Raw genomic sequence first — 27,963 nt, 5'->3', positions numbered from 1 at the left:
AGAGCTGATGGGACCTGCTGATGAGAGACTGTCTGTGTTTTCCCTACAGGGCCATTAGAAATGTTTTCTTGAGAAAAAATATATAACAGATAACACACTACTTCAGAAATACACTCCCAAATTATGGTTGAGTCTAAATGCTAAAACTCAAGGTTAGAAAATTCATTATTTAGGATTGTTTTATATTGAAGATCAACATTTATTTAAATGTAATGTTTTATCTTCATACATGGCATTAGCATGTTTGCATAGAGGAGAGTGTATGAGAATTTCATCATGTTCTTATCATAACCTATGTTTCAGTTTCACACTCATATTTTTTTGCCCAGACTCTCTACTTTCTTTTGTCTGACACCTATAATGACAGAGGGTATAACTTACGCTAACAATTGATTATCCTTTACAAGAGAAGTTCAAATATGAGCCTAATTAAAGAATTTCCTAACACTTCTTCCTTGCTAATAAGGAAATCCCCTGACATGTCACTCAGACTTTCATTTGTGTGCATGCTTACACACGCTGCTACCACTCTCTTCTCACCATCTGGAAATACCATTTGTCACTGGGAGTAATTGGCCAATTTGCTGGGTTTGCCCTTTAAATGTTCCATGTTCTCCTGACACCTGTGAGTTTCATTTAGAGGTTTTCAGAACTTTTTATTCAAAATGGAACTGTTTGGAAAGGTGTTCTGACGGACTGATTTGACTACAGTATCCTTTAATTAGAAGACAACACTGTTCCCACATGAAAGGCACACAGCCTGAACTATGGGGAATGTAGCAGGCTGACACTAGATATACTCATGACATGTTACACTCAGAATTTGTTATACTCATAACCACAGTCTCAACCACAACAGGGAATCACCACAAAATGCTACAGCCACAACTTAGCATCACAACATGTTACCATCACAATTACAACTGTAAAAATTTCAATCATTAATGATGAGTTATAACATCACCAAAACAGGTTACAACCGCAAGTAATTTTGCCACATCAAGTCTGGCTAACACTGTCTCCATACTAAGGTCAGATCTTGACAACATATTAAGATTAAAGGTTTAAATCTTTGCATGACTTGGAGGGAATGAAAAGTATCTGGCCTTGGAGGAGGGTATCACTATGAAGGGCTGACAGGAGGTGGTTTCTCTGTGGTGATAGAACAGTTCTGTGTCCTGACTATAGTTACAGTTACACAAATCTACCTGTGATAAAATGTCATTGACACATAAGTCCATGTATACACACACACACAACTCACACACACACGAGTATATACAAAATCTGATGAAATCTGAGTAAGGTCTATATATGACTTAATAACAGCAATGTACCAGTGTTGGCTTCCTGGTTTTGACAACGTAACTATAATTTTGTTAGGATATCAGGAGAAGCTGGTTGAAGGGTACACAGGAATTCTCCTGAACAATTTATTTATTTAGTTTTATAACTTCTTGTGAGCCTTAAACTATTTCAAAATCAAAAGATATTTTAAAATATATTTGACTTGCTATGGGTGTCTTAAAAATAATTCTTCTCATGATGAGATTCGCTCCTCCCATCCCAAGAGTGACAGGCTCCCCAGGTTGGGAAGGCTGTGCCCAACAAGTCCCCTGACTTCAGGTACAATAACTGGTGCCAACTGGCAAATGGCATCTGCTAGTATGGACACATTATCCTGTGCAGTGGCTTAAGGAACATCAGGGGAAATATGTAGCTTTTAGTCATGTAAATTAGTCTTGTAAATCCCCCTCCCCCCACAGCTGCACAGCCTACATCATTCCAAGTGAAGCCCCAGGGGCTGGCTGAGAACCACTCTTCCAACCTGGCTGCTGTGTAATCCTGTCTTTAGTGAGAATAAGGCATTTGGACAAATCGATGCTCCTACCTTTACCCTTGTCAGGTTTGTAGTCACCACCCCCTACTATGTCTTCAAGATCCTTGTCTGAAAAACCTGGAGAAAACGAAACACACATCTCAGTTCCCAAAAACATTTCTCAGTGACAAGAAATGTTACTTAATGTTGTCTAACATACCCAGAAAGTGATTGCCACTGAACAGGGTTTGTGATGAATGCACTAGGCAAGACTCTCAAGGGGCCCCCAGAATCCCTCCCCAACAGTGTATACACCCCAGCATCCCCTGACTTTGAATGCAGGGGGACCATGCATGGTATGGCTTCACCCCATGCATATAATGCTGGTGCTGCTGCTAAGTCGCTTCAGTCGTATCCGACTGTGCGACCCCATAGACAGCAGCCTACCAGGCTCCTCTGTCCCTGGGATTCTCCAGGCAAGAACACTGGAGTGGGTTGCCATTTTGATATTATATGCTGAGATGAAGGGACTCTACAGTAACCAGATCAGTTTGACTTCACATTAATCAAAAGGGAGACTTTCCTGGGGGGCTTGAACTTAATCGAGTGAGCCCTTCAAAACACAGCTGACACCTTCCTGAGGTCACACACTAGAAACAATAGACTGTCTTCCTCTCCCCCACCTCCACCCCTGCCCAATTTCCCTACTCTCCCCATCTCATCTCTGTTTTTCTCCTGGTGGCTTTAAAGAAGCAAGAAACCATTCATTCTAGAACTGCAAGGATAATGGTTCTCTCCCAATAAGCATATGAAACCATATGAAACCATATGAAACCATATCAGTGAATTTTCCATACTCGATTTCATTAAATTCCACAGGGACTCTCTAATACCTTTTAATGGAACTTTTACCCATTCGTGGTTTTGTGCATTACACTTTGGTCATTTGGAAAATATTGATGTTCTGAGGTCTTTTGAGCTTCAAATAATGCCTTATTTCGTTATGCAGTGTCCGAAATTCACATTTGTTAATGTCACCACCCATCTCATTAGAAAAAGTCTTGGATGACAACCCAAGATCAGCTGAGACCCCAGACCCAGATGACACTATGACTGCAGCTGCCTGAGGCCCTGAAGAGAAAACTCAGCTTAGCTGTTGCTGAACTCCTCACCAAAGGAAACCATTTGTGATAATCTGTTATGCAACAATAGAAAACTAATCAAGGAAACCAAAAAAGTTATTTTATTACAGCTCAACCATGGAGTACACATCTTTTAACATTCTGTGTGATGAAATGCGAAGCACGCTTAAAGCATTTCTATTCCACTCCAAAGTCCTATAGTTGTCTCAAGAAGCACATGTGTGACTGTTTCAATTTTGCTTTGTATTAGCTGCTTTCTGTCATGGAAGATCACTTTTACTAGAAAGAAAGAACGATGTGCTAACTATGGTTATGGCAATTTGAGTATTTGGCAGATGCTTTCTTGAAAATGAATAAAATGGGGCTGTCCCTTTAAAAAATACCACTGGCAATATTTGTTAAAATTTCAAACAAAAAAGAATTTTGAAAAATCTATATCTACCACTGTGAGTTTAACAGCTTTCTAATATGTAAAGACTTTTTCTAATGAGATGGGTGGTGACATTAACAAATGTGAATTTCGGACACTGCATAACGAAATAAGGCATTATTTGAAGCTCAAAAGACCTCAGAACATCAATATTTTCCAAATGACCAAAGTGTAATGCACAAAACCACGAATGGGTAAAAGTTCCATTAAAAGGTATTAGAGAGTCCCTGTGGAATTTAATGAAATCGAGTATGGAAAATTCACTGATATGGTTTCATCTCCTACACTGCACTTAACCTATAAGAAACAACCAGTAGTCAAGTTTGGGTGTCTTATCAAAAAAATGATACTAATCAATGATCTGAAAAGTCTATTAAAATATTCTTCCCCTTACAATAGCATATCTATTATGAAGCCAGACCTCCTTCAAATACACAACCATAACAACATATCACAAATGAGTCCATCAGGAAATGTGAGAGTCTAGCTCTTCTACTAAGATACACATTATAGAAATCTGCAAAAGGTACAATGATGCCACTTTTCCTCACTAAGTTGTCTTTTTATCTTGCCATAGTTATTTCTCATAAAATGTGCTATTTATGTTAACATGTGTGTTTATTGTTGTTCATGTTTAATTAATTTTTCTGGTTTTAGGTTTAATATAAGATGATAAATATCAATAGATGTGACCCACATCTCAATAGAGATCCTCAATAACTTGGTGAGTCCTGAGACCAAATGTTTGTCAGCCACTGCTGTCAGGTCCTGCTGGGCCCTGAAGTACCCCCAGCCCTGCCAGGCCAGGAGGAGTAGCTCTGTGGGTTGCTGTACTTAAGGAGCTACACCCTGACCAGAAAGCTACAGTGCTGGCCTGGGCCAACTTGGACTTACCTCCTCCTCCTATACTTGGCTTTTTGCGGTCATGATCATGATCATTTTGATCATCCAAGGCATCAGCCAAGTTAAAATCATCTTCTGCAGGGGGCCCTACAACATAAATGAGAAAGTCAGTTGGTTAAATCATAGGTCACTCATTTGGACACCACCCCACAGCGAGCTCCACGGAATCTTTCTTTTGTGCCCTCCTCAGAACAGCCGTGTTACCTGCAGGCTTTGCTGGAGCTCTGGTCGCTCCAGGTCTCCTGGTTGTGGTGGTGACATGATCCCATCTCTCTAAAAGGGGGAAGGGAGACAGCAAGAGGAGCACATTTAGCAACAACACACAGCAGCCATGGTATGGTCAGGAAGTCACAGCATGAGCTCAGCACTCCTGGTCCTTGAGTCCCCTCCAAGGCCTCTGAGGATGACCAAGAGATGTAGCAAGGTTCAGATGAAACAAGTTCTGCTCACTTTTCTTCAGAGGATGGATGGTGAGATGGACGTGATCCCACATTTGATTAATCTGCTGATTAGTGGAGCTGGGACTTGAGCCCACATCTACAGGAGATGATCACATGCTTCAGGGGGTTCCAGAGCTTGAGCACAACCCCTGAGAGCTCCAAGCCTTGGTTTCCACCACTCTTAACCTGGTACCATAGTCACAGATAACACCACCCAGGGGTGAAGTGACATTATGTTCCCAGTTGAGTATGGGAGTGTCTCATAAACTGAAAGTGGTTATAACACCAACAAAATATTTTATATAAGTGTGGTTACTGCTGTAATACTAGGTCTTTCAGCTCAACCATATTCCTTTAAATTGTGGACTTTTCACATTAATTACATGACATGCCATGCATAATTTTCCAATACTTTCTTTCCTTAAGCAACAAGACTATGCTGTTTAAAAATAGAATAAAATTAGAGGTGGTCCTAAGATGGCGGAGGAATAGGATGGGGAGATCACTTTCTCCCCCCAAATTCATCAAAAGAACATTTGAACGCTGAGTAAATTCCACAAAACAACTTCTGAATGCTGGCAGAGGACATCAGGCACCCAGAAAAGCAGCCCATTGTCTTCAAAAGGAGGTAGGAAAAAATATAAAAGACAAAAAAAGAGACAAAAGAGGTAGGGATGGAGCTCCGTCCCGGGAAGGGAGTCTTAAAAAAGAGAGAAGTTTCCAAACACCAGGAAGCACTCTTACTGCCGAGTCTGGTGAGCCTTGGAACCACAGAGGGCAATATAACTGGGAGGAAAAATAAATCAATAAATAAAATCCACAGATTACGTGCCCAATAGTAACTCCCCCAGTGGAGAAACAGCGCAGACGTCTGCATCCGCCACTAGCAAGCAGGGGCTGGGCAGGGAGGCACGGGCTGCATTGCTTAGAGTAAGGACCAGCCTAAATGCCTCAAGGGCAATCTGAGGGAACTAACTGGGGCTAGCTAATCAGATTGTGGGAGAGCTACCACTCGAAAAGCCCTAACCTAAGATACCACCAGGCCTGCTCACAGAACAAAGGACTGAGCAGAGCTAGCTGGCTGCAGACCATCCCCCTCCGGTGACAGGCAGCCAGAGCCAGAAGGGGACAATCAAGGCCCTGGTGAGGCATTATCTACCAAACTGCAAGCAGGCTTCGTTGCTAACCAAGACTTCTTGGGATTCTGGATGGTCAATATCCGCCTGAGAAGGTGCGCCGGTTGTACACCCAGAAATCTGAGTGGCAGGGATGAGGGAGGCAATAAGTCGCAGTGACTGCACTTGCCAAACACCTCATCACCTGAGCTGCTTGGATCTGGGAAGGGCACAAAACGCAGGCCCAACCGAGTGCGCCTCTGAGGACTACCCGAATACCTGAACCTGAGCAGCTTAGACCTGGGAAGTTCATACAACCCAGGGCCGGCCTCAGACAGTTCCCAGCAGAGCAACCTAGAGCCTAAGCAGTGTAGACAGGGAAAGCACACACGCCGTGAGCGGGGGCAAACCCAGTGTGGCCGAGACACTGTGAGCACACGCCAGTGTTATTTGTTTGCAGTGTCCCTCCTTCCCCACAGCATGACTGGACAAGTGAGCCTAAAAAAGTGTCCACCACCACTTCCTTGTGTCAGGGCGGAAATTAGACACTGAAGAGACCAGCAAACAGAAGAAGCTAAAACAGAGGGAACTGCCTTGGAAGTGACAGAGAGAAGAAATCCAGCTCCACCTACCAGAACACTGACACCAGCTTCCCTAACCAAGAAACCTTGACAAGCCACCCGTACAACCACACCCACAGTGAGGAAACTCCACAATAAAGAGAACTCCACAAACTGCAAGAATACAGAAAGGCCACCCCAAACACAGCAATATAAACAGGATGAAGAGACAGAGGAATACCCAGCAGGTAAAGGAACAGGGTAAGTGCCCACCAAACCAAACAAAAGAGGAAGAGATAGGGAATCTGCCTGATAAAGAATTCCAAATAATAACAGTGAAAATGATCCAAAATCTTGACAACAAAGTGGAATCACAGACAAATAGCCAAGGATTGAGAAGATGCAAGAAAGGTTTAACAAGGACCTAGAAGAAATAAAAAAGAGTCAATATATAATGAATATATATAATGAATAATGCAATAAATGAGATCAGAAACACTCTGGAGGGAACAAATAGTAGAATAATGGAGGCAGAAGATAGGAGAGAGGTAGAAAATAGAATGATAGAAATAAATGTATCAGAGAGGAAAAAAGAAAAACGAATGAAAAGAAATGAGGACAATCTCAGAGACCTCCAAGACAAGGTTAAATGCCCCAACATTCGAATCATAGGAGTCCCAGAAGAAGAAGACAAAAAGAAAAGACCATGAGAAAATACTTGAGGAGATAGTAGTTGAAAACTTCCCAAGGGGAAGGAAATAATCACCCAAGTCCAAGAAAACCAGAGAGTCCCAAACAGGATAAACCCAAGACAAAACACCCCAAGACATATATTAATCAAATTAACAAAGATCAAACACAAAGAACAAATATTAAAAGCAGCAAGGGAAAAATAACAAATAACACACAAGAGGGTTCCCATAAGGATAACAGCTGATCTTTCAATAGAAACTCTTCAGGCCAGGAGGGAATGGTAGGTCATACTTAAAGTGATGAAAGGAAATAACCTACAGCCCAGATTACTGTACCCAGCAAGGATCTCATTCAAATATGAAGGAGAAATAAAAAGCTTTACAGACAAGCAAAAGCTGAGAGAATTCAGCACCACCAAACCAGCTCTCCAACAAATGCTAAAGGATCTTCTCTGGACAGGAAACACAAAAAAGGGTGTATAAACTCGAACCCAAAACAATAAAGTAAATGGCAATGGGATCATACTTATCAATAATTACCTTAAACGTAAATGGGTTGAATGCCCCAACCAAAAGACAAAGACTGGCTGAATGGATACAAAAACAAGACCCCTCTATATATTGTCTACAAGAGACCCACCTCAAAACAAGGGACACATACAGACTGAAAGTGAAGGGCTGGAAAAAGATATTCCATGCAAATAGAGACCAAAAGAAAGCAGGAGTAGCAATACTCGTATCAGATAAAATAGACTTTAAAACAAAGGCTGTGAAAAGAGACAAAGAAGGACACTACATAATGATCAAAGGATCAATCCAAGAAGATATAACAATTATAAATATATATGCACCCAACCTAGGAGCACTGCAATATGTAAGACAAATGCTAACAAGTATGAAAGGGGAAATTAACAATAACACAATAATAGTGGGAGACTTTAATACCCCACTCACACCTATGGATAGATCAACTAAACAGAAAATTAACAAGGAAACTCAAACTTTAAATGATACAATAGACCAGCTTGACCTAATTGATATCTATAGGACATTTCACCCCCAAAACAATGAATTTCACCTTTTTCTCAAGAGCACACAGAACCTTCTCCAGGATAGATCAACATCCTGGGCCATAAATCTAGCCTTGGTAAATTCAAAAAAATTGAAATCATTCGAAGCATCTTTTCTGACCACAATGCAGTAAGATTAGATCTCAATTATAGGAGAAAAACTATTAAAAATTTCAACATATGGACGCTAAACAACACGCTGCTGAATAACCAACAAATCACAGAAGAAATCAAAAACGAAATCAAAATATGCATAGAAACGAATGAAAATGAAAACACAACAACCCAAAACCTGTGGGACACTGTAAAAGCAGTGCTAAGGGGAAGGTTCATAGCAATACAGGCATACCTCAAGAAACAAGAAAAAAGTCAAATAAATAACCTAACTCTACACCTAAAGCAACTAGAAAAGGAAGAAATGAAGAACCCCAGGGTTAGTAGAAGGAAAGAAATCTTAAAAATTAGGGCAGAAATAAATGCAAAAGAAACAAAAGAGACCATAGCAAAAATCAACAAAGCCAAAAGCTGGTTCTTTGAAAGGATAAATAAAATTGACAAACCATTAGCCAGACTCATCAAGAAACAGAGGGAGAAACAAACCACTGTGCTGGTTCAAGTGTGACTTATATTTTGGTTCCATGGGGTTTCTTCCTTCTCATCCCACTCTCATTTTTTGTTCTGTGTTTTGTTCAGAAACTTCCCCAGGCCAAGTCTGTTTAGCTGGAGAAACGGTTTTGTCTGCACCTTCCTTCTAAAGATTTAACTCTGCCATGGCCCTCTCCACACCTCCTTGAAGGGTGTTTCTCTAACTGGGTTGTAATTAGAACTTGGATCTACTATTTAATTTTTCTGGCCACTTCCCAACCCCTCCCACAGTACTAGAAATCTTAGTTCTATACAAGAGCAAGAGGTGTGTATGAGCCCATACTGTATGCATGGATCGCTTGGTCAATAATTATGTCAGTGAATCTGAGACTTGTATTAAACACTTTAGACATTTGTAGAAGGGAATTCGTAGACTTTTCACTTACATACTAAAAGTTTTTGTGTGTGTGTGTGTGCAGTTCTCATTGCAAAAATAAACATTTGTACTGAATATAAAATTTAAATTTTTTTAAAAAAAGTTAGAAATTAAAATGGAGAGATCACAACAGACAACATAGAAATACAAAGGATCATGAGACCACTATCAGCAATTATATGCCAATAAAACGGACACCTTGGAAGAAATGGACAAATTCTTAGAAAAGTACAACTTTCCAAAACTGAACCAGGAAGAAACAGAAAATCTTAACAGACCCATCACAAGCACAGAAATCAAAACTTTTATCAGAAATCTTTCAGCAAACAAAAGCCCAGGCCCAGACGGCTTCACAACTGAATTCTACCAAAAATTTAGAGAAGAGCTAACACCTATCCTACTCAAACTCTTCCAGAAAATTTCAGAGGAAGGTAAACTGCCAAACTCATTCTATGAGGCCACCATCACCCTAATACCAAAACCAGACAAAGATGTCACAAAAAAGAAAACTACAGGCCAATATCACGGATGAACATAGATGCAAAAATCCTCAACGAAATTCTAGCAATCAGAATCCAACAACATATTAAAAAGATCATACACCATGACCAAGTGGGCTTTATCCCAGGGATGCAAGGATTCTTCAATATCCATAAATCAATCAATGTAATACACCACATTAACACATTGAAAAATAAAAGCCATATGATTATCTCAATAGATGCAGAGAAAGCCTTTGACAAAATTCAACATTCATTTATGATAAAAACTCTCCAGAAAGCAGGAGTAGAAGGAACATACCTCAACATAATAAAAGCTATCTATGACAAACCCACAGCAAACATTATCCTCAATGGTGAAAAATTGAAAGCAATACCCCTGAAGTCAGGAACAAGACAAGGGTGCCCACTTTCACCGCTACTATTCAACATAGTTTTGGCCACAGCAATCAGAGCAGTAAAAGAAATAAAAGGAATCCAAATTGGAAAAGAAGAAGTAAAACTCTCACTGTTTGCAGATGACATGATCCTCTACTTGGAAAACCCTAAAGACTCCACCAGAAAATTACTAGAGCTAATCAATAAATATAGTAAAGTTGCAGGATATAAAATCAACACTCAGAAATCCCTTGCATTCCTATACACTAATAATGAGAAAATAGAGAAATTAAGGAAACAATTCCATTCACCATTGCAAAGAAAAGAATAAAATACTTAGGAATATATCTACCTAAAGAAACTAAAGACCTATATATAGAAAACTATAAAACACTGGTGAAAGAAATCAAAGAGGACACTAATAGATGGAGAAATATACTGTGTTCATGGATCGGAAAAATCAATATAGTGAAAATGAGTATACTACCCAAAGCAATCTACAGATTCAATGCAATCCTTATCAAGCTACCAATGGTATTTTTCACAGAACTAGAACAAATAATTTCACAATTTGTATGGAAATACAAAAAACCTCAAATAGCCAAAGCAATCTTGAGAAAGAAGAATGGAACTGGAGGAATCAACCTGCCTCACTTCAGGCTCTACTACAAAGCCACAGTCATCAAGACAGTATGGTACTGGCACAAAGACAGAAATATAGATCAATGGAACAAAACAGAAAGCCCAGAGGTAAATCCATGCACCTACGGACACCTTATTTTTGACAAAGGAGGCAAGAATATACAATGGAGAAAAAACAATCTCTTTAACAATTGGTGCTGGGAAAACTGGTCAACCACTTGTAAAAGAATGAAACTAGAACACTTTCTAACACCATACACAAAAATAAACTCAAAATGGATTAAAGATCTAAACGTAAGACCAGAAGCTATAAAACTCCTTGAGGAGAACATGGGTAAAACACTCTCTGACATAAATCACAGTGGGATCCTCTATGACCCACCTCCCAAAATATTGGAAATAACAGCAAAAATAAACAAATGGAGCCTAATTAAAAACTTCTGTACAACAAAGGAAACTATAAGCAAGGTGAAAAGACAGCCTTCAGAATGGGAGAAAATAATAGCAAACAAAGCAACTGACAAAGAATTAATCTCAAAATATACAAGTAACTGCTGCAGCTCAACTCCAGAAAAATAAATGACCCAATCAAAAAATGGGCCAAAGAACTAAATAGACAGTTCTCCAAAGAAGACATACAGATGGCTAACAAACACATGAAAAGATGCTCAACATCACTCATTATCAGAGAAATGCAAATCAAAACCACAATGAGGTACCATTTCACGCCAGTCAGAACGGCTGCTATCCAAAAGTCTACAAACAATAAAAGCTGGAGAGGGTGTGGAGAAAAGGGAACCCTCTTATACTGTTGGTGGGAATGCAAACTAGTACAGCCACTATAGAGAAGAGTGTGGACATTCCTTAAAAAACTAGAAATATAACTACCATATGACCCAGCAATCCCACTGCTGGGCATACACACAGAGGAAACCAAAATTGAAAGAGACACATGTATCCCAATGTTCATTGCAGCACTGTTTATAATAGCCAGGACATGGAAGCAACCTAGATGTCCATCAGCAGATGAATGGATAAGAAAGCTGTGGTACATATACACAATGGAGTATTACTCAGCCATTAAAAAGAATACATTTGAATCAGTTCTAATGAGGTGGATGAAACTGGAGCTTATTATACAGAGTGAAGTAAGCCAGAAAGAAAAACACCAAAACACAAAAACACCAAAACACCAAACATATGCAAACACTAATGCATATATATGGAATTTAGAGAGATGGTAATAACCCTGTATGAGAGACAGCAAAAGAGACACAGATGTATAGAACAGTCTTTTGGACTCTGTGGGAGAGGGAGAGGGTGGGATGATTTGGGGGAATGTCACAGAAACATGTATAATATCATATAAGAAACGAATCACCAGTCCAGGTTCAATGCATGATACAGGATGCTCGGGGCTGGTGCACTGGGATGACCCAGAGGGATGGTATGGGGAGGTAGGTGGGAGGGGGATTCAGGATGGGGAACACGTGTACACCCGTGGAAGATTCATGTTGATGTATGGCAAAACCAATACAATATTGTAAAGTAATTAGCCTCCAATTAAAATAAATAAATTTATATTAAAAAATAAAAATAGAATAAAATTAAAATAATGAAACCAAAAAAGAGACTATGCTGTAACTGTTCCTACAACTAGAGGTAGTAGAGAGAAATGAAATTTAAGTAATGGGAGAGGCAGAGATGAAACAGGTTTAGCTTTACACACAGGAGTCACTCAATCATTAATCAACTACTCAGAAAAAAAAACAGCAATAATAGAAACTAGTTGAAAGTACAAGGATTGATAAAGTTATACTATGCCAATAGCAACCTTAAGAGAGCTGTAAGAGTGATACTATTATCGTGATTCGTTTCTTATATGATATTATACATGTTTCTGTGACATTCCCCCAAATCATCCCACCCTCTCCCTCTCCCAGAGTTATTTATTATCAAATAAAATAGTCTTTAAGACAAAAATTGTTACAAGAGTCGAAGAGTAACATTTTATAATGATGAAAGGATAAACACAGCAGTAAGACATAAAATTTTAAACATATGTGCACCTTACAATAGAGTCCCCAAAATATACGAAGTAAAACATGACAAAATTGAAGGGAACATAAGACAGTTCAACAATAATAGTTGGATATCTCAATATAATTCTTCCAATCATAGCTATAACAAAAAGAAAATACAAGATTTGAGCAATACTATAAATCAACCAGATCTACCAGACATCTATAGAACACATCCCCTCAAGCAGGAAATACATTCTATTCAATTGTACATGGGACATTCTCCAAGACAGACCACATGCTAGGCTTCAAAACACATCTTAATATATTTTAAATCTGAAATCATACAAATTGTGTTCTCCAACCGCAGTGGAATGAAAACAGAAATCATTAACATAGGGCCATTTGAAAAATTTCCAGTTATATGGAAATTACACCGTACATTTCCAATAACAATAGGTCAAAGAAGAACTCACAAAGGAAATCATAAAATACACTGAGATGAATGAAAATAAAAACAACATACTAAAACTTACATCATATGAAAGTAAACCACTGACAAAATGAAAAGACAGCCTACTGAATGAGAGAAAATATTCACAGATGATTTGATCAATAAGGGATTAACATACAAATATACAAACAACTCATACAGTTCAACAACAGAACAACAACCTGATTAAAAAATAGGCAGAAAAACTGAACAGACATTTTTTTCAAAAGAGGCATGTAGATGGCCAATAGACACATGAAAAGAGACATATCACTAATCATTAGGCAAATGCCAATCAAAACCACAATGATTACCCTCACATCTGTCAGAATGGCTATCATCAAAAAGACCACAAAAAATTGTTGGCAAGAATGTGAAGAAAAGGGAACCCGTGTGCACTGCTGCTGGAATGTAAATTGGGGCAGCCACTATGGAAAATAGTATGGAGGCTTCTCAAAAATCTAAAAATAGAACTACTATATGATCTGGCAATTTCACTTCTGTGTATACTTCAAAAAGAAAAATCCAAAACACTAATCCAAAAAAAAAAAAATACATGCACAGCAATGTTCATAGCTGCATTATTTATAATAGCTAAAGATATGGAAACCATAAAAAAGAATGAAATTTTGCCATTTGTAACAACACAGAAGGACTTGGATGGTATTATGCTAAGTGTAGTAAGTCAGACAGACAAATACTGTATCACTTATATATGGAATCTAAAAAAATAGAACTAGTGAATATAAAAAAAAAGAAACAGACTCACAGAGAACAAACTAGTAGTTACCAGGGGTAGAAGGAAGGGGGAGGAACAAGATAGTGGTGGGGGATTAAGAGGGACAAACTGCTAAGCTACAAAGGATATATCATCGTGCAACACATGGAATATAGCCAATATTATATAACAACTATAAATGGAGTATAACCTTTAAAAATTGTGAACCACTAAATTGTACACCTGTAACTTACATAATATTGTACATCAACTATACTTCAATTTAAAAATGGGCAAAGGACTTAAGACATTTCTCCAAAGAAAACATACAAATGGCCATTGAGTACATGAAAAGATCCCCACATCACTAATTATCAGGGAAATGCAAATCAAAACCACAATGAGACATCATCTCATACCTGCTGGGAAGATAACTATCAAAAAAAAAAAAAGATAAATGTGTTGATGAGGATGTGGAGCATAGGAACTCCTTGTACACTGTCAGTAGGAATGTAAAATGGTGTAACCACTATGGAAAACAGTATGGAGGTTCCCCAAAAAAATTAAAATTAGCACTATCAAAAAATAAACAACCCAATCAAAAAAGGTGTAGAAGATCTAAATACACATTTCTACTTCTGGATATATATCCAAAAGAAAGGAAATCAGGATCTCAAAGAGGTTCTTCCTTGGGAAGGCATTGTGTATACTTCAATGTGAAGTGTAATGCCTATTTCAATGTGAAGGCCAAATCAGTAGATGGATTTTTATGGTAAGGGAACCACAAGTGATATGTGCTGTCATTGTGTATTTTTTTTTAAAAAATCTACATCATCAGTTTAGAGATAGTTTTATATCTATAATTTCCATTTGACTTTGTACCTGTAAAATGAAGAAGTACAAAATAGATAACCAACAAGGACCTACCATATAGCACAGGGAACTTAGCTCAATATGCTATAATAACCTAAATGGGAAAATAACTTGAAAAATAATGGATATTTGTATGGGTATGGCTGTAAGGTGTATTTACTGTACACCTGTAACTAACATCATTATTAATCAACTATCCTCCAATATGAAATAAAAATTTTTAAAAATGAAGAAGTACAGCTTACCTGTCTAAATGAGGCTCTTTATGTATATCTTGTATTATGGTGATATGTATAGTTATGTGTATAGTTATATGTACAGCTTCCCAGGTGGTGCTAGTGGTAAAGCCTGCCAATGCAAGAGACATAGGAGATGCAGGTTTGATCCCAGGGTCAGGAAGATCCCCTGGAGTAGGAAATGGCAACCCACTCCAGTATTATTGCCATGACAGAGGAGCCTGGAAGGCTACAGTTCATAAGGTTGCAAAGAGTCAGACACCAATGAAGCCAACTTAGCACACACATAGTTAGGAAAGAGAAATGACATTACTGAAACCGCTGTTTGTGCAATATTCAGAAAAGCAATTGTGACTTACATATTATTAGCTTAAAATCCATGATTCATATAGCTCTTGTGTAAAAAATAGTTCTTCCAGCTTGAAAAAAAACAGAGATGTTAAGGACTTGGGACTCTAATTTCTGTTCAATTGATCTACATGTCTATCCTTAAGCCATGCCATAGCATCGTGATCACGATGGCTTTGTGGAACTCTACCCTACTACTCCCAGTTTCTGGAGGATCCTGGTTTCTCTGAAGAACTACACGTGCCAGTTCAAGAGTATATGTTCCTTGTATGTCTAGGGAACCAGCTGCTCTGTCAGAGCCTGAGCCTGTGGTGATGCAGAGCATGATGTTGGATTTGTGTACTTTTTTAAGATACCATTAACTTCAGATTTTCTCATCGTGAGCCTTTAAATGGGATTTATTATCATCAACAATTGAGATGAGCAAAGTCTAGCTACTTATTAAGGAATTAGAAGAGTAGGCCAAGGTCATCAAAGCAGTGAGCTCCTAAAATAGTCATCTGTTTCTGTGAAGCCTCGCTCAAAATGACAAACTTAACAAGGATTCTCTGATGCTCAGTGAATGTAGCCAGCAACACTGCACTCCTGCTGGGAGTGCCTCTTTGTAAGGTGTGCCACAACCAAACAGTCAATAAGCTGGGCCGCTTCCCCTGGGTATGGCTCTATGACAGTGCCAATGGCATTCGGAGAAAATTGGGGCACTCATAAAAAGCTTTATTTGGCAAAAGAAAAAGCGGGTCCCCCTGTGAGATGACTGCACACAGAGTGAAAAAGGGAGAGATGAGGAAAAAGGGTGTGAAGGCCGGGGAGAGGGAGGGGCAAAATTCTGAAACCAACAAGGTGAACCCTGAAAGTGTTACTCCAAGTGAAAGAAGCCAAATGTAAGTCTACACATTATATGACTCCACTGACATGTCCCAGAACAAGGAAATGCAGGGAGACAGGAAGGAGACTGGTGGTTGCCAAGGGGTCTAGGGTAGAGGAAGAATCAAGGAATCAGGGGTCACTAAGGGAAGGGAACAAGATTTCTTCTAAGGTGATAAAATGCTCTAAAATTGGCTATAGTGATAGATACACAACTGTGTGAATACACCAGAAAACATCAAATTGTATGTTTTAAATAGGTGAGTTGTATGGTATGGGAATTCTCTCTAAATAAAGCTTTAAAAATATTCCAGGAGCTTCCCCTTGTACTTATAGTAAAGTGGTCACCATACCTGCTAACACCCTAAATGATCCAGCCCCTGCCAACTGCTCCTCCTTTTCTCCAACACTGTCCATGCTCTAGCCACACAGGCCACCTTCTAGGCCCCAGACTCCATGAGGTTCTTTGCTGCCTCGCAGCTCTCAGACCTGATCACTTGGCCTTGAAGGCTGTTTTCTTGCTCCTGCATATTATCACCCTTCCTGCAAGAGGCCTCTACTGCTTAATCTAAAGTCGTCACCCCTATTTTGGGCCCTCCCTGTCCCATCACCCTATTGCATCTGCTCCAGTGCACTCCACAACACTGGAGTGCACTGGATGACGTAACATCTGAAATTGTTATATGTACTGTGTCCTTCTGGAGAAAAGAGCTCCCTGAGGGCAACGCCCTAGTCCACGTGGCATGCCCAGCTCCTGGGGAAGTGCCTGGCAACAAGCAAGCACCCAGTAAACATTGTTCAATATTGATGAATGGATGTCACATACAAATACCCTGACCGAGGTGTCAGGGACTCTTGCAATAAAAAATATACAATGGAAAAAGGAGAAATGTTCTCCAACTGGAAAAACAACTAAGCCAAGGAGAGACGGATGAGCCTATCTCTCGGAAATCTCAGTCACATGAGAAGCAAGCTAAGATAGAAAAAAAAGGACAGCAGATTGTCCTGGTCTTAAAGGATGCCATTCCACCAAAGACACATGTTCTGGTGGTCCCAGACACACTGGCTAATGGGCGCTGATGAAGATCAGATGGGCTGGCACACAACTGAGAAAGGGACAGAAATATTAAAAAGTCCTCCATCAGGAAATTAACAAACTTACAAATTGGGTGTGTGTTTACATGTACTATGCTTGTTTTGTTGTGTGGTCATGTTTGGTTTTGGAGATGTTAAACGATTTCATTAAAACCATCACTGTTATTAACTATATTGATTTTCCTGGGAATCTAAAAGGACATCTGCATGTATAAGACTATGGAAATGCTCAGGAAAGGCCTGAGAATGCTCAAGGCTCTCACCTCATACCATACACAAAACTATAAATCTCTTAGAAGTTCATTTTTATGTATATGGCCTATTTTGAGTTAATTTTTGTATAAGGTGTGAGGCAGCGGTACAAATTCACTTTTTTGTATGTGGATATCCAATTGTCCCAACACCATTTATTGAAGAGACCATTCCTTCCCCCACTGAACAGTCTCAGCACCTTGGTCAAAATTCAACTGGCCACAGATATAATAGTTCATCTCTAGACTCTCAATTCTATTCCACTGAGTTATGTCTACCTTTGTGATTAATACCAGAGTATTTTGATTACTGCAGCTTTGTAGTAAAGCTCTGAAATTTGGAAGTGTGAATCCTCCAACATCTTTTTCAAGACAGTTTTGACTACCCTGGGTTTCTTGAATTTGCATATGAATTTTAGGATCAGCCTATATCTGCAAAAATTCTATCTGGAGGTTAAACGGGAATTATGTTGACTTTGTTGATCAGTTTAAGTAGGTGTACATTCATCATATATGTTTGACTCTTACACCAGAGGCCCAGCCACAGTAAGCCCGTCCAATAAAATCAAATAACAATAATAATGGCTGACACTGAGCACTCACCTTGTATCAAGCCCTCTGCTAAACGCTTCACAGGGGCCATCTCATTGAACTCTTACAATTATTACTAATTTATTATTATTATTAACCTCATGCAACAGATGAGGAAATGGAGGTGCAAGAAAGTCAGATAACTCACTCAAGGTAACAGCTGATAAGTGACAGAGGCAGAGTTCAGACACACATAGTCTAATTCCTGAGTCCCTGCCTTTCTCAATCCTGAATATACAAAGAGACCTTTCATACTCATTAGAAAAAAAAAAAGACAAGCAACCTGACAGAAAAATGGGGGAAGGATATGAACAGACAATTCAAAGAGGAAAATGCAAATGGCCAAAAAATAGGATCTCTTTTGTCCATCATACTGGTAAAATGTTTTTAATTGGTAAAATCTGGTGATGATGAAGGTCTGGGGAAAAAGGTACTCATAACAGTATCAGTGGGAGTACGTGATGGCACAATCATTTTGGAAACAATTTGTCAGCATCTATTAAAGTATAAAATACATATACCCTTTGGCCTTGTAGTTTCATTATACTTGAGAACGAAGGAAACAGACAAGAATGCTCACTTAAGTCCCATGTGTAACTGTGCAAAATAAAAACAAACCACATGTCTGCCAGTAAGAAGTGGCATCACTGGCCATGGCTGAAGCCATACCACTGGAATGCCAGTTTCATGAAGCAAACGTTTGTGTATGAGATATAAAATGTAGTATGCTGAATGGTGGCTCTCAAAATATATAGCCAAGTACTAATCTTATGAATGTGACTTTACTTGGGGAAAAAAGGGTCTTTGCAGATGTAATTAAGTAAAGATCATGGGATGAGATCATTTGAGATTATCCAGGTAGATTCTAAATTCAACAAAAAGTGTCCTTATAAAAGACTGAGAGGAAGACACATACATGAAGGAGAAGGGCAAGTGAAGATGGAGACAGAGATAGGAGCCACGCAGCTGCAAGCTGAAGACCACCTGGAGCCACCAGAAGCTAGGTTAGGCAAGGAAGCATTCTTCGCCTGGAGCCTTCAAAGAGGAGTATGTTCTGCCAACACTGTGATTTTGGATTTCTGGCCTCCAGAACTGGGAATGAACAAATTTCTGTGGTTTTAAGTCACCCAGTCTGTGGTACTTTGTTACAACATCCTGTAACAAAGGAAACTACCATAGAGAGCTATATTTACTCAGGTCTTCAATACATATTAATTTTTTAAGTTGTGAAATATATACATATAACTGAAGTGAAGAAGCCATACACATGTTAGGTAAAACATAAAACACTGAACAACCTATATGTATAGATGTTCATAACAGCAGAGAAAACTAATTGGGACCAGCATATCCCAAATTGGCTTAGGCAATTCCCTCTGGGGAATGACAGCAGGTGTTACAGGATGAGGAGGGACCAAAGCAATATCAGCTTTACTTTCTAAGTATTCATGCATGTTTAAAAGAATGGTTTACAGAATTGAAAGAGACACGTCTACCCCAATGTTCATCGCAGCACTGTTTACAATAGCCAGGACATGGAAGCAACCTAGATTTCCATTGGCAGATGAATGGATAAGAAAGCTGTGATACATATACACAATGGAGTATTACTCAGCTATTAAAAAGAATGCATTTGAATCAGTCCTAATGAGGTGGATGAAACTGGAGCCTATTATACAGAGCAAAGTAAGTCAGAAAGAAAAACACCAATACAGTATATTAATGCATATATATGGAATTTAGAAAGATGGTAACAATGACCCCATATGTGAGACAGCAAGAACAGACTTTTGAACTCTGTGGGAGAAGGCGAGGGTGGGATGATTTGAGAGAATAGCATTGAAACATTTATATTATCATATGTGAAGTAGATCACCAGTCCAGGGTCGATGCATGAGACCAGGTGCTCAGGGCTGGTGCACTGGGATGACTCTGAGGGATGGGATGGGGAGAAAGGTGGGAGGGAGGGTCAGGATGAGGAACACGTGTACACCCATGGCTGATTCATATGAATGTATGGCAAAAACCACCACAATACTGTAAAGTAATTAGCCTCCAGTTAAGATAAATTTAAAAAAAAAGAAAAGTTAAAAGAAAAAAAGGATGGTTAACCTTGAGAGAAAAATTTAAATTTAAAAAAATTTAAAGAGAAATTGATGATAAAGCTTAGCATTTGAGAGGTTACACACAGACATGACATAAAGAATAGTCATTATAAAAAGATCTAAAAAGAGAAACAAATCCCTTATTCACTTCAAGGTATCTTTTTCTGAGCTAGAAAAAGCTAGTTCTTGGAGGTCACTGCTGGGGTGTCACACCAGCAAGGGCTATGACTTGAGTCAGAGAAAATCCTGGATCAGTTATTACACATTTTTAGTATTCTCCATAAAGGAAACAAAGGATTTTAAATATCCAGATTTTCTTTTAAATAATTCAAATTATAATAACCATGGTATATCTGATTAATCTAGAGCCAGACATCTTGGAATGTGAAGTCAAGTGGGCCTTACAAAGCATCACTACGAACAAAGCTAGTGGAGGTAATGGAATTCCAGTTGAGCTGTTTCAAATCCTGAAAGATGATGCTGTGAAAGTGCTGCACTCAATATGCCAGCAAATTTGGAAAACTCAGCAGTGGCCACAGGACTGGAAAAGGTCAGTTTTCATTCCAATCCCAAAGAAAGGCAATGCCAACCAATGCTCAAACTACCACACAATTGCACTCATCTCACATGCTAGTAAAGTAATGCTCAAAATTCTCCAAGCCAGGCTTCAGCAATACGTGAACTGTGAACTCCCTGATGTTCAAGCTGGTTTTAGAAAAGGCAGAGGAACCAGAGATCAAATTGCCAACATCCGCTGGATCATTGAAAAAGCAAGAGACTTCCAGAAAAACATCTATTTCTGCTTTATTGACTATGCTAAAGCCTTTGACTGTGTGGATCACAGTAAACTGTGGAAAATTCTGAAGGACATGGAATACCAGACCACCTGACCTGCCTCTTGAGAAACCTATATGCAGGTCAGGAAGCAACAGTCAGAAATGGACATGGAACAACAGACTGGTTCCAAATAGGAAAAGGAGTACGTCAAGGTTGTATATTGTCACCCTGCTTATTTAACTTCTATGCAGAGTACATCATGAGAAACGCTGGGCTAGACGAAACATAAGCTGGAATCAAGATTGCCGGGAGAAATATCAATAACCTCAGATATGCAGATGACACCACCCTTATGGCAGAAAGTGAAGAGGAACTCAAAAGCCTCTTGATGAAAGTGAAAGAGGAGAGTGAAAAAGTTGGCTTAAAGCTCAACATTCAGAAAACGAAGATCATGGCATCCCTTCCCATCACTTCATGGGAAATAGATGGGGAAACCGTGGAAACAGTGCCAGACTTTATTTTGGGGGGCTCCAAAATCACTGCAGATGGTGACTGCAGCCATGAAATTAAAAGACGCCTACTCCTTGGAAGAAAAGTTATGACCAACCTAGACAGTATATTCAAAAGCAGAGACATTACTTTGCCGACTAAGGTCCATCTAGTCAAGGCTATGGTTTTTCCTGTGTTCATGTATGGATGTGAGAGTTGGACTGTGAAGAAGGCTGAGCGCCGAAGAACTGATGCTTTTGAACTGTGGTGTTGGAGAAGACTCTTGAGAGTCTCTTGGACTGCAAGGAGATCCAACCAGTCCATTCTGAAGGAGATCAACCCTGGGATTTCTTTGGAAGGAATGATGCTAAAGTTGAAGCTCCAGTACTTTGGCCACCTGATGCGAAGAGTTGACTCATTGGAAAAGACTCTGATGCTGCGAGGGATTGGGGGCAGGAGAAGGGGACGACCGAGGATGAGATGGCTGGATGGCATCACGGACTCGATGGACGTGAGTCTCAGTGAACTCTGGGAGATGGTGATGGACAGGGAGGTCTGGCGTGCTGCAATTCATGGGGTCGCAAAGAGTCAGACACAAATGAGTGACTGAACTGAACTGAACTGATTTGATTAAGTGAAACAGGCCATCTACTGTTTTCCTTGAATATGTATTCTAAATGGGTAGTGCATATTAAGCACTGTTATATGCATTTAATATTCTGATTTACTACTCACGCTTTACTGAAGAAGTTCCTTCCACTGCATCCTCCAGACGGAAATCACCAGTGTCCCCAGATCCTGAAAATTAAAAAGAAAAAAAAGATTTTAAAATGTAACTCTTTTGGAAAGAAATAAAATAATATAAATATACTCTTGTAACTGTCACTTCCCTTTAGACAGTGTTATGAAGACAATTCCACAAAAGGAAATCAGTTGAAGCCACCCAAAGATACACTGAATTGATATCCCTCAGCAAGCAATCTATTGATTCCAAAACAACAGCAAAAACAAAACAAAACCAAAAAAAAAAAAAAAAACCAGTCCTCAGTCCACTAGAGGACTGAAGGTTCAAGTGTATGAAAAATGAAGTATTTAATATAACCTTATAGAAAAAACTTCTTCATAGTATGACTTTTGATAATGAGCCAAGTTCTTTCACCCCATCCCAACTCTCATACAAAGGCTACTCGGCATTTTGGCAACCTAGGACCTGCTCCCCGCCACCAACCCCAGCACCTACACCTAGGCTAGTATCTGACACATAACTAAAAAGGCTGTGCAGAAGAGTTTTTCACAATTTATCCTCAGAAGTGGACCCATCTGCCCAACCCTGATTGCTACTGAACTTGACAGCTTTCCTTCCCTCTAGGTAGGCATGTAGTTTCCCACAGGGTATACACATTAAGTCTCAAGCAAACCACTTTGCACGTATACTGAAGTAAATGGACAGTAGATTACAGAAGCCAGGTTTCTCACTGCTGGAGAGGGAGGTTACAGACCAGAGAATTAGAAAGAGATTCATATGACAGTTGACTAGAATTGGAGACAGCAGTATGAATAATGTTTAGCTATATATATATATATATATATATATATATATATAGAAATATTCAAACATGTGCATATACATGGGGTTAGTATTCAGATATACATCCCCTTGCTCTGTCAGATGAAAAGGCTTAGAAGCAACAACACCCAAGTAGCAATGAACACACCTGGCACCCAGATTTGGTTTCTAAATACAATTCTCCAATAAAAGGAACCAGACCTCCTTGGAGACATAGCTGATTCTAGAATTGGGACAGGAAATATCTAGATGAGATCTGAGCTTCTTACAGTGCTAGGAAGTACTTTTAAAAATATTTTATATTGGTGGGTATATGTCAAAGGGGCACAGAACTGACAGAAAAGAGTTCTCAATTGCTAAAGCTGGAAAAATTTAAAGTAGCAAAATAAAGTGGTACTGGATTATGACCCTATGTATAAAATAAATATCCATGACTCTATGCTGATATAAATGACTGAGCAAAAACATAAAAACAGAAGAATTCACATTAATTTATGTAGACATTTCTCCTCTCCATAAGTGCTGACTCCCTTCCAACATTATAGTATAAAGGGTGGGGAAGAGAAAAGAAACCTCACAGTGGAGAAACTGACATATACACTACATCAGCCAGGTGATCAAGATTAAGATTAAGAGTGATGAGTTATACTGATACTATATTCCTTGCCCTTTTTTTTTTTTTTTTGGTCTTGCTGTACAGCATGTGGAGTCTTAGTTCCCTGACCAGGGATGGAACCCGTGCCCCCTGTAGTGGAAGTACCAAGTCTTAACACTGGACCACCAGAAGTCCCAATACTATATTCCCTTGATACGATGAGAAGGGCACTAAACCTCTGTGGTCTTCCTCAAGGAAGGATAACTCCATAACCCCAGTATAATCACAAGGAAAAGAGCAGAAGAACTCCAACTGAGGCACATCCTACAAAATACTTGACTAATCAAGTGAAATGCTGGGCTGGATAAGCACATGCTGGAATCAAGATTGCCAGGAGAAATATCAATAACCTCAGATATGTAGATGACACCACCCTCATGGCAGAAAGAGAAGAGGAGCTAAAGAGCCTCTTGATAATAGTGAAAGAGGAGAGTGAAAAAGCTGGCTTAAAACTCAACATTCAAAAAATCAAGATCATGGCATCCAGTCCCATTATTTCATGGCAAATAGATGGGGAAACAATGGAAACACTGACAGACTTTATTTTCTTGGGCTCTAAAATCACCGCAGGTAGTGACTGCAGCCAGAAATTAAGAGACACTTGTTCCTTGGAAGAGAAGTTATGACCAACCTAGATGGCATATTAAAAAGCAGAGACATGACTTTGCCGACAAAGGTCCTTTTAGTCAAAGCTATGGTTTTTTCCAGTAGTCATGTATGGATGTGAGAGTTGGAGCAGAAAGCTGAGCAGTGAAGAATTGATGCTTTTGAACTATGGTGTTGGAGAAGACTCTTGAGAGTCCATTGGACTGCAAGGAGATCAAACCAGCCAATCCTAAAGGAAATAGGTTCAGAATATGTTCATTGGAAGGACTGATGCTGAAAGTGAAACTCTAATACTTTGGCCATGTGATGAGAAGAACTGACTCATTGGAAAAGACCCTGATGCTGGGAAAAATTGAAGGCGGGAGGAGAAGGGGACGACAGAGGATGAGACGGTTGGATGACATCCCCAACTCAATAGACATGAGTGTGAGCAAGCTCTGGGAGTTGGTGATGGACAGGGAAGCCTGGTGTGCTGTAGTCCATGGGGTCACAAAGAGTTGGACTTGACTGAGCAACTGAACTGAACTGAATACTCCTCAAAACTTTCAAGGCTGTCAAAAACTAAGTTTGAGAAACTGGCACAGCTTAAAGAGCCAAAGGAGATGTAATGATGGAAATTCACGTGGTACCCTGGATCAGATCCTAGGACAGAAAAAGGACTTTAAGTAAAAAACTAAGAAAATCTGAATCTGGACTTTAATAACAGTGTATCAGTGTTGGATCATTAATTGTGATATATGTACTGTACTGATATAAAATGTTAATAACAATAATCTAGGTGTAGAGCACATGGGAACTCTTTGTATTAGCTTTGCACTGTAAATCTAAAACTGTTCTTAAAAATTTATTTTTAAATATCTATTTCCTATAGCAAAAAAATTAAGGTAACCACTAAAAAAAGAGATATAGGATGTATAACCTCTAACTTATTCAAGAATGAAAAGTTAATACCAACAACTAAAATTCAACAAAAGTTACCAAATGGAAAAAACAAAAAATACATTAAATAAAAAAGATGGACTTTCCATATTGTCTAACACAAGGATATGTATAACTATGCTAATAAAAAGTGAGTGTAAATAGAGTAAATTTCCTATTGAAAGGTTGTTGCCATGAGCCATGAACGACACCGGGATTCTTGGCCTCTGGAGGAGAAGAATTTGATCTGGGGTCGGTGACGAGACTTGATCCCTCAGAGCTTTTGTGTAGTAAAGTTTCATTAAAGTATAAAAGGAATAGAGAAAGCTTTTGACATAGACATCAGAACGGGGCAGAAAGGGTGCCCCTTACTAGTTTTTAGTAAGGAGTTATATAACTATTAGCAAATTAGCTGCAGGCTACTGTTGACCCACTTCCACTGGAGAAACCTGGACACTCACAGGTAAGTCTGGCTCAGTCTCTTGTGGGGACTGCTCTTTTCTCCCAGCTCCTGGTGACACAAGGTCTTGTTTGTGCCCTCCAAGAACCTGCTTTCTCAGTCCTGTGGAAGTTCTGTTATCAAATCACACTGGCCTCCAAAGTCAAATTCCCAGGGGTTCACAGTCCTTTGCTGGATCCCCAGTGGAATGGCAAACCATTTCAGTATTCTTGCCTTGAGAACCCCACAAACAGGATGAAAAGGCAAAAAGATAGGATACTGAAAGAGGAACTCCCCAGGTTGGTAGGTGCCCAATATGGCACTGGAGAAGAGTAGAGAAATAAGTCCAGAAAGAAAGAAGAGACAGAGCCAAAGTGAAAACACCACCCAGTTGAGGATGTGACTGGTAATGGAAGTAAAGTCTGATGCTGTAAAGAACAGTATTACATAGGAACCTGGAATGTCAGGTCCATAAATCAAGGCAAATTGGAAGTGGTCAAACAGATGGCAAGAGTGAACATCGACATTTTAGGAATCAGTGAACTAAAATGGACCAGAATGGGTAAATTTAATTCAGATAATCATTATACCTACTATTGTGGGTAAGAATCCCTTAGAGGGAATGGCGTAGCCCTCATAGTGAACAAGAGTCCAAAATGCAGTACTTGGGGGCAGTCTCAAAAATGACAGAATGATCTCTGTTTCTTTCCAAGGCAAACCATTCAATATCACAGTAATCCAAGTCTATGCCCCAAGCAATAATGCTGAAGAAGCTGATGTTGAATGGTTCTATGATGTCCTACAAGACCTTCTAGAACTAACACCAAAAAAAGATGTCCTTTCCATCATAGGGGACTGTAATGAAAAAGTAGGAAGTCAAGAAACACCTGGAGCAATAGGCAAGTTTGGCCTTGGAGTGCAAAAAGAAGCAGGGCAAAGGCTAACAGAGTTTTGCCAACAGAACGCACTGTTCATAGCAAACACACTCTTCCAACAACACAAGAGACAATTATACACATAGACATCACCAGATGGTCAATACCAAAATCAGACTGATTATATTCTTTGCAGCCAAAGATGGAGAAGCTCTATACAGTCAGCAAAAACAAGACCAGGAGTGGACCATGGCTCAGATCATGAACTCCTTATTGCCAAACTCAGACTTAAATTGAAGAAAGTGGGGGAAAGCACTAGACCATTCAAGTATGACCTAAATCAAATCCCTTACCTTCATACAGTGGAAGTGACAAATAGATTCAAGGGATTAGATCTGATAGAGTGCCTGATGAACTATGGACAGAGGATCATGACACTGTACAGGAGGCAGTGATCAAGACCATCCCCAAGAAAAACAAAGGCAAAATGGTTTTCTGAGGAGGCCTTACAAATAGCTGAGAAAAGAAGAGAAGCAAAAGGCAAAGGAGAAAAGGAAAGATATACCCATCTGAATGCAGAGTTCTAAAGAATAGCAAGGAGAGAGAAGAAAGCCTTCCTCAGTGATCAATGCCAAGAAATAGAGGAAAACAGTAGAATGGGAAAGACTAGAGATCTCTTCAAGAAAATTAGAGATACCAAGGGAACATTTCATGCAAAGATGGGCTCAATGAAGGACAGAAATGGTATGGACCTAACAGAAGCAGAAGATATTAAGAAGAGGTGGCAAGAATACACAGAAGAACTATACAAAAAAGATCTTCATGACCCAGATAACCACAATGGTATCTGAGCAAGACATCCTGGAGTCTGAAGTCAAGTGGGCCTTAGGAAGCATCATTAAGAACAAAGCTAGTGGAGGTGATAGAATTCCAGCTGAGCTATCTCAAATCCTAAAAGATGATGCTGTGAAAGTGCTGCACTCAAGATGCCAGAAAATTTGGAAAACTCAGCAGTGGCTACAGGACTGGAAAAGGTCAGTTTTCACTCCAAACTCAAAGAAAGGCAATGCCAAAGAATATTCCAACTACTGCACAATTGCACTCATCTCACATGCTAATAAATACTCAAAATTCTCCAAGCAAGACTTTCTACAGTATATGAAGAACTTCCAGATGTTCAAGCTGGATTTAGAAAAGCCAGAGGAACCAGAGATCAAATCGCCAACATCCATTGGATCATTGAAAAAGCAAAAGAGTTCCAGAAAAAACATCTATTTCTGCTTTATTGACTATGCCAAAGCCTTTCACGGTGTGGATCACAACCAAATGT

At 39.4% G+C, this 27,963-nt stretch overlaps 1 protein-coding gene across 1 annotated transcript in view; it reads right to left on the bottom strand.

The window, feature by feature from the left end:
• CD99L2 (CD99 molecule like 2) overlaps nt 1-27,963 on the bottom strand; it is a 139,376-nt gene that overhangs the window by 20,285 nt on the left and 91,128 nt on the right. Inside the window, exons 3-6 of the mRNA XM_070290596.1 lie at nt 22,309-22,371; nt 4,499-4,567; nt 4,286-4,381; nt 1,892-1,957 (exon numbers count right to left, since the gene is read on the bottom strand). Coding sequence (XP_070146697.1) covers nt 1,892-1,957; nt 4,286-4,381; nt 4,499-4,567; nt 22,309-22,371 — 294 coding nt within the window. The remainder of the gene's footprint in view (nt 1-1,891; nt 1,958-4,285; nt 4,382-4,498; nt 4,568-22,308; nt 22,372-27,963) is intronic.

This window comes from Ovis canadensis, chromosome X (genome assembly GCF_042477335.2).
Source record: "Ovis canadensis isolate MfBH-ARS-UI-01 breed Bighorn chromosome X, ARS-UI_OviCan_v2, whole genome shotgun sequence".
Lineage (NCBI taxonomy): Eukaryota > Metazoa > Chordata > Mammalia > Artiodactyla > Bovidae > Ovis > Ovis canadensis.
This window is presented reverse-complemented; position numbering and strand designations above follow the sequence as displayed.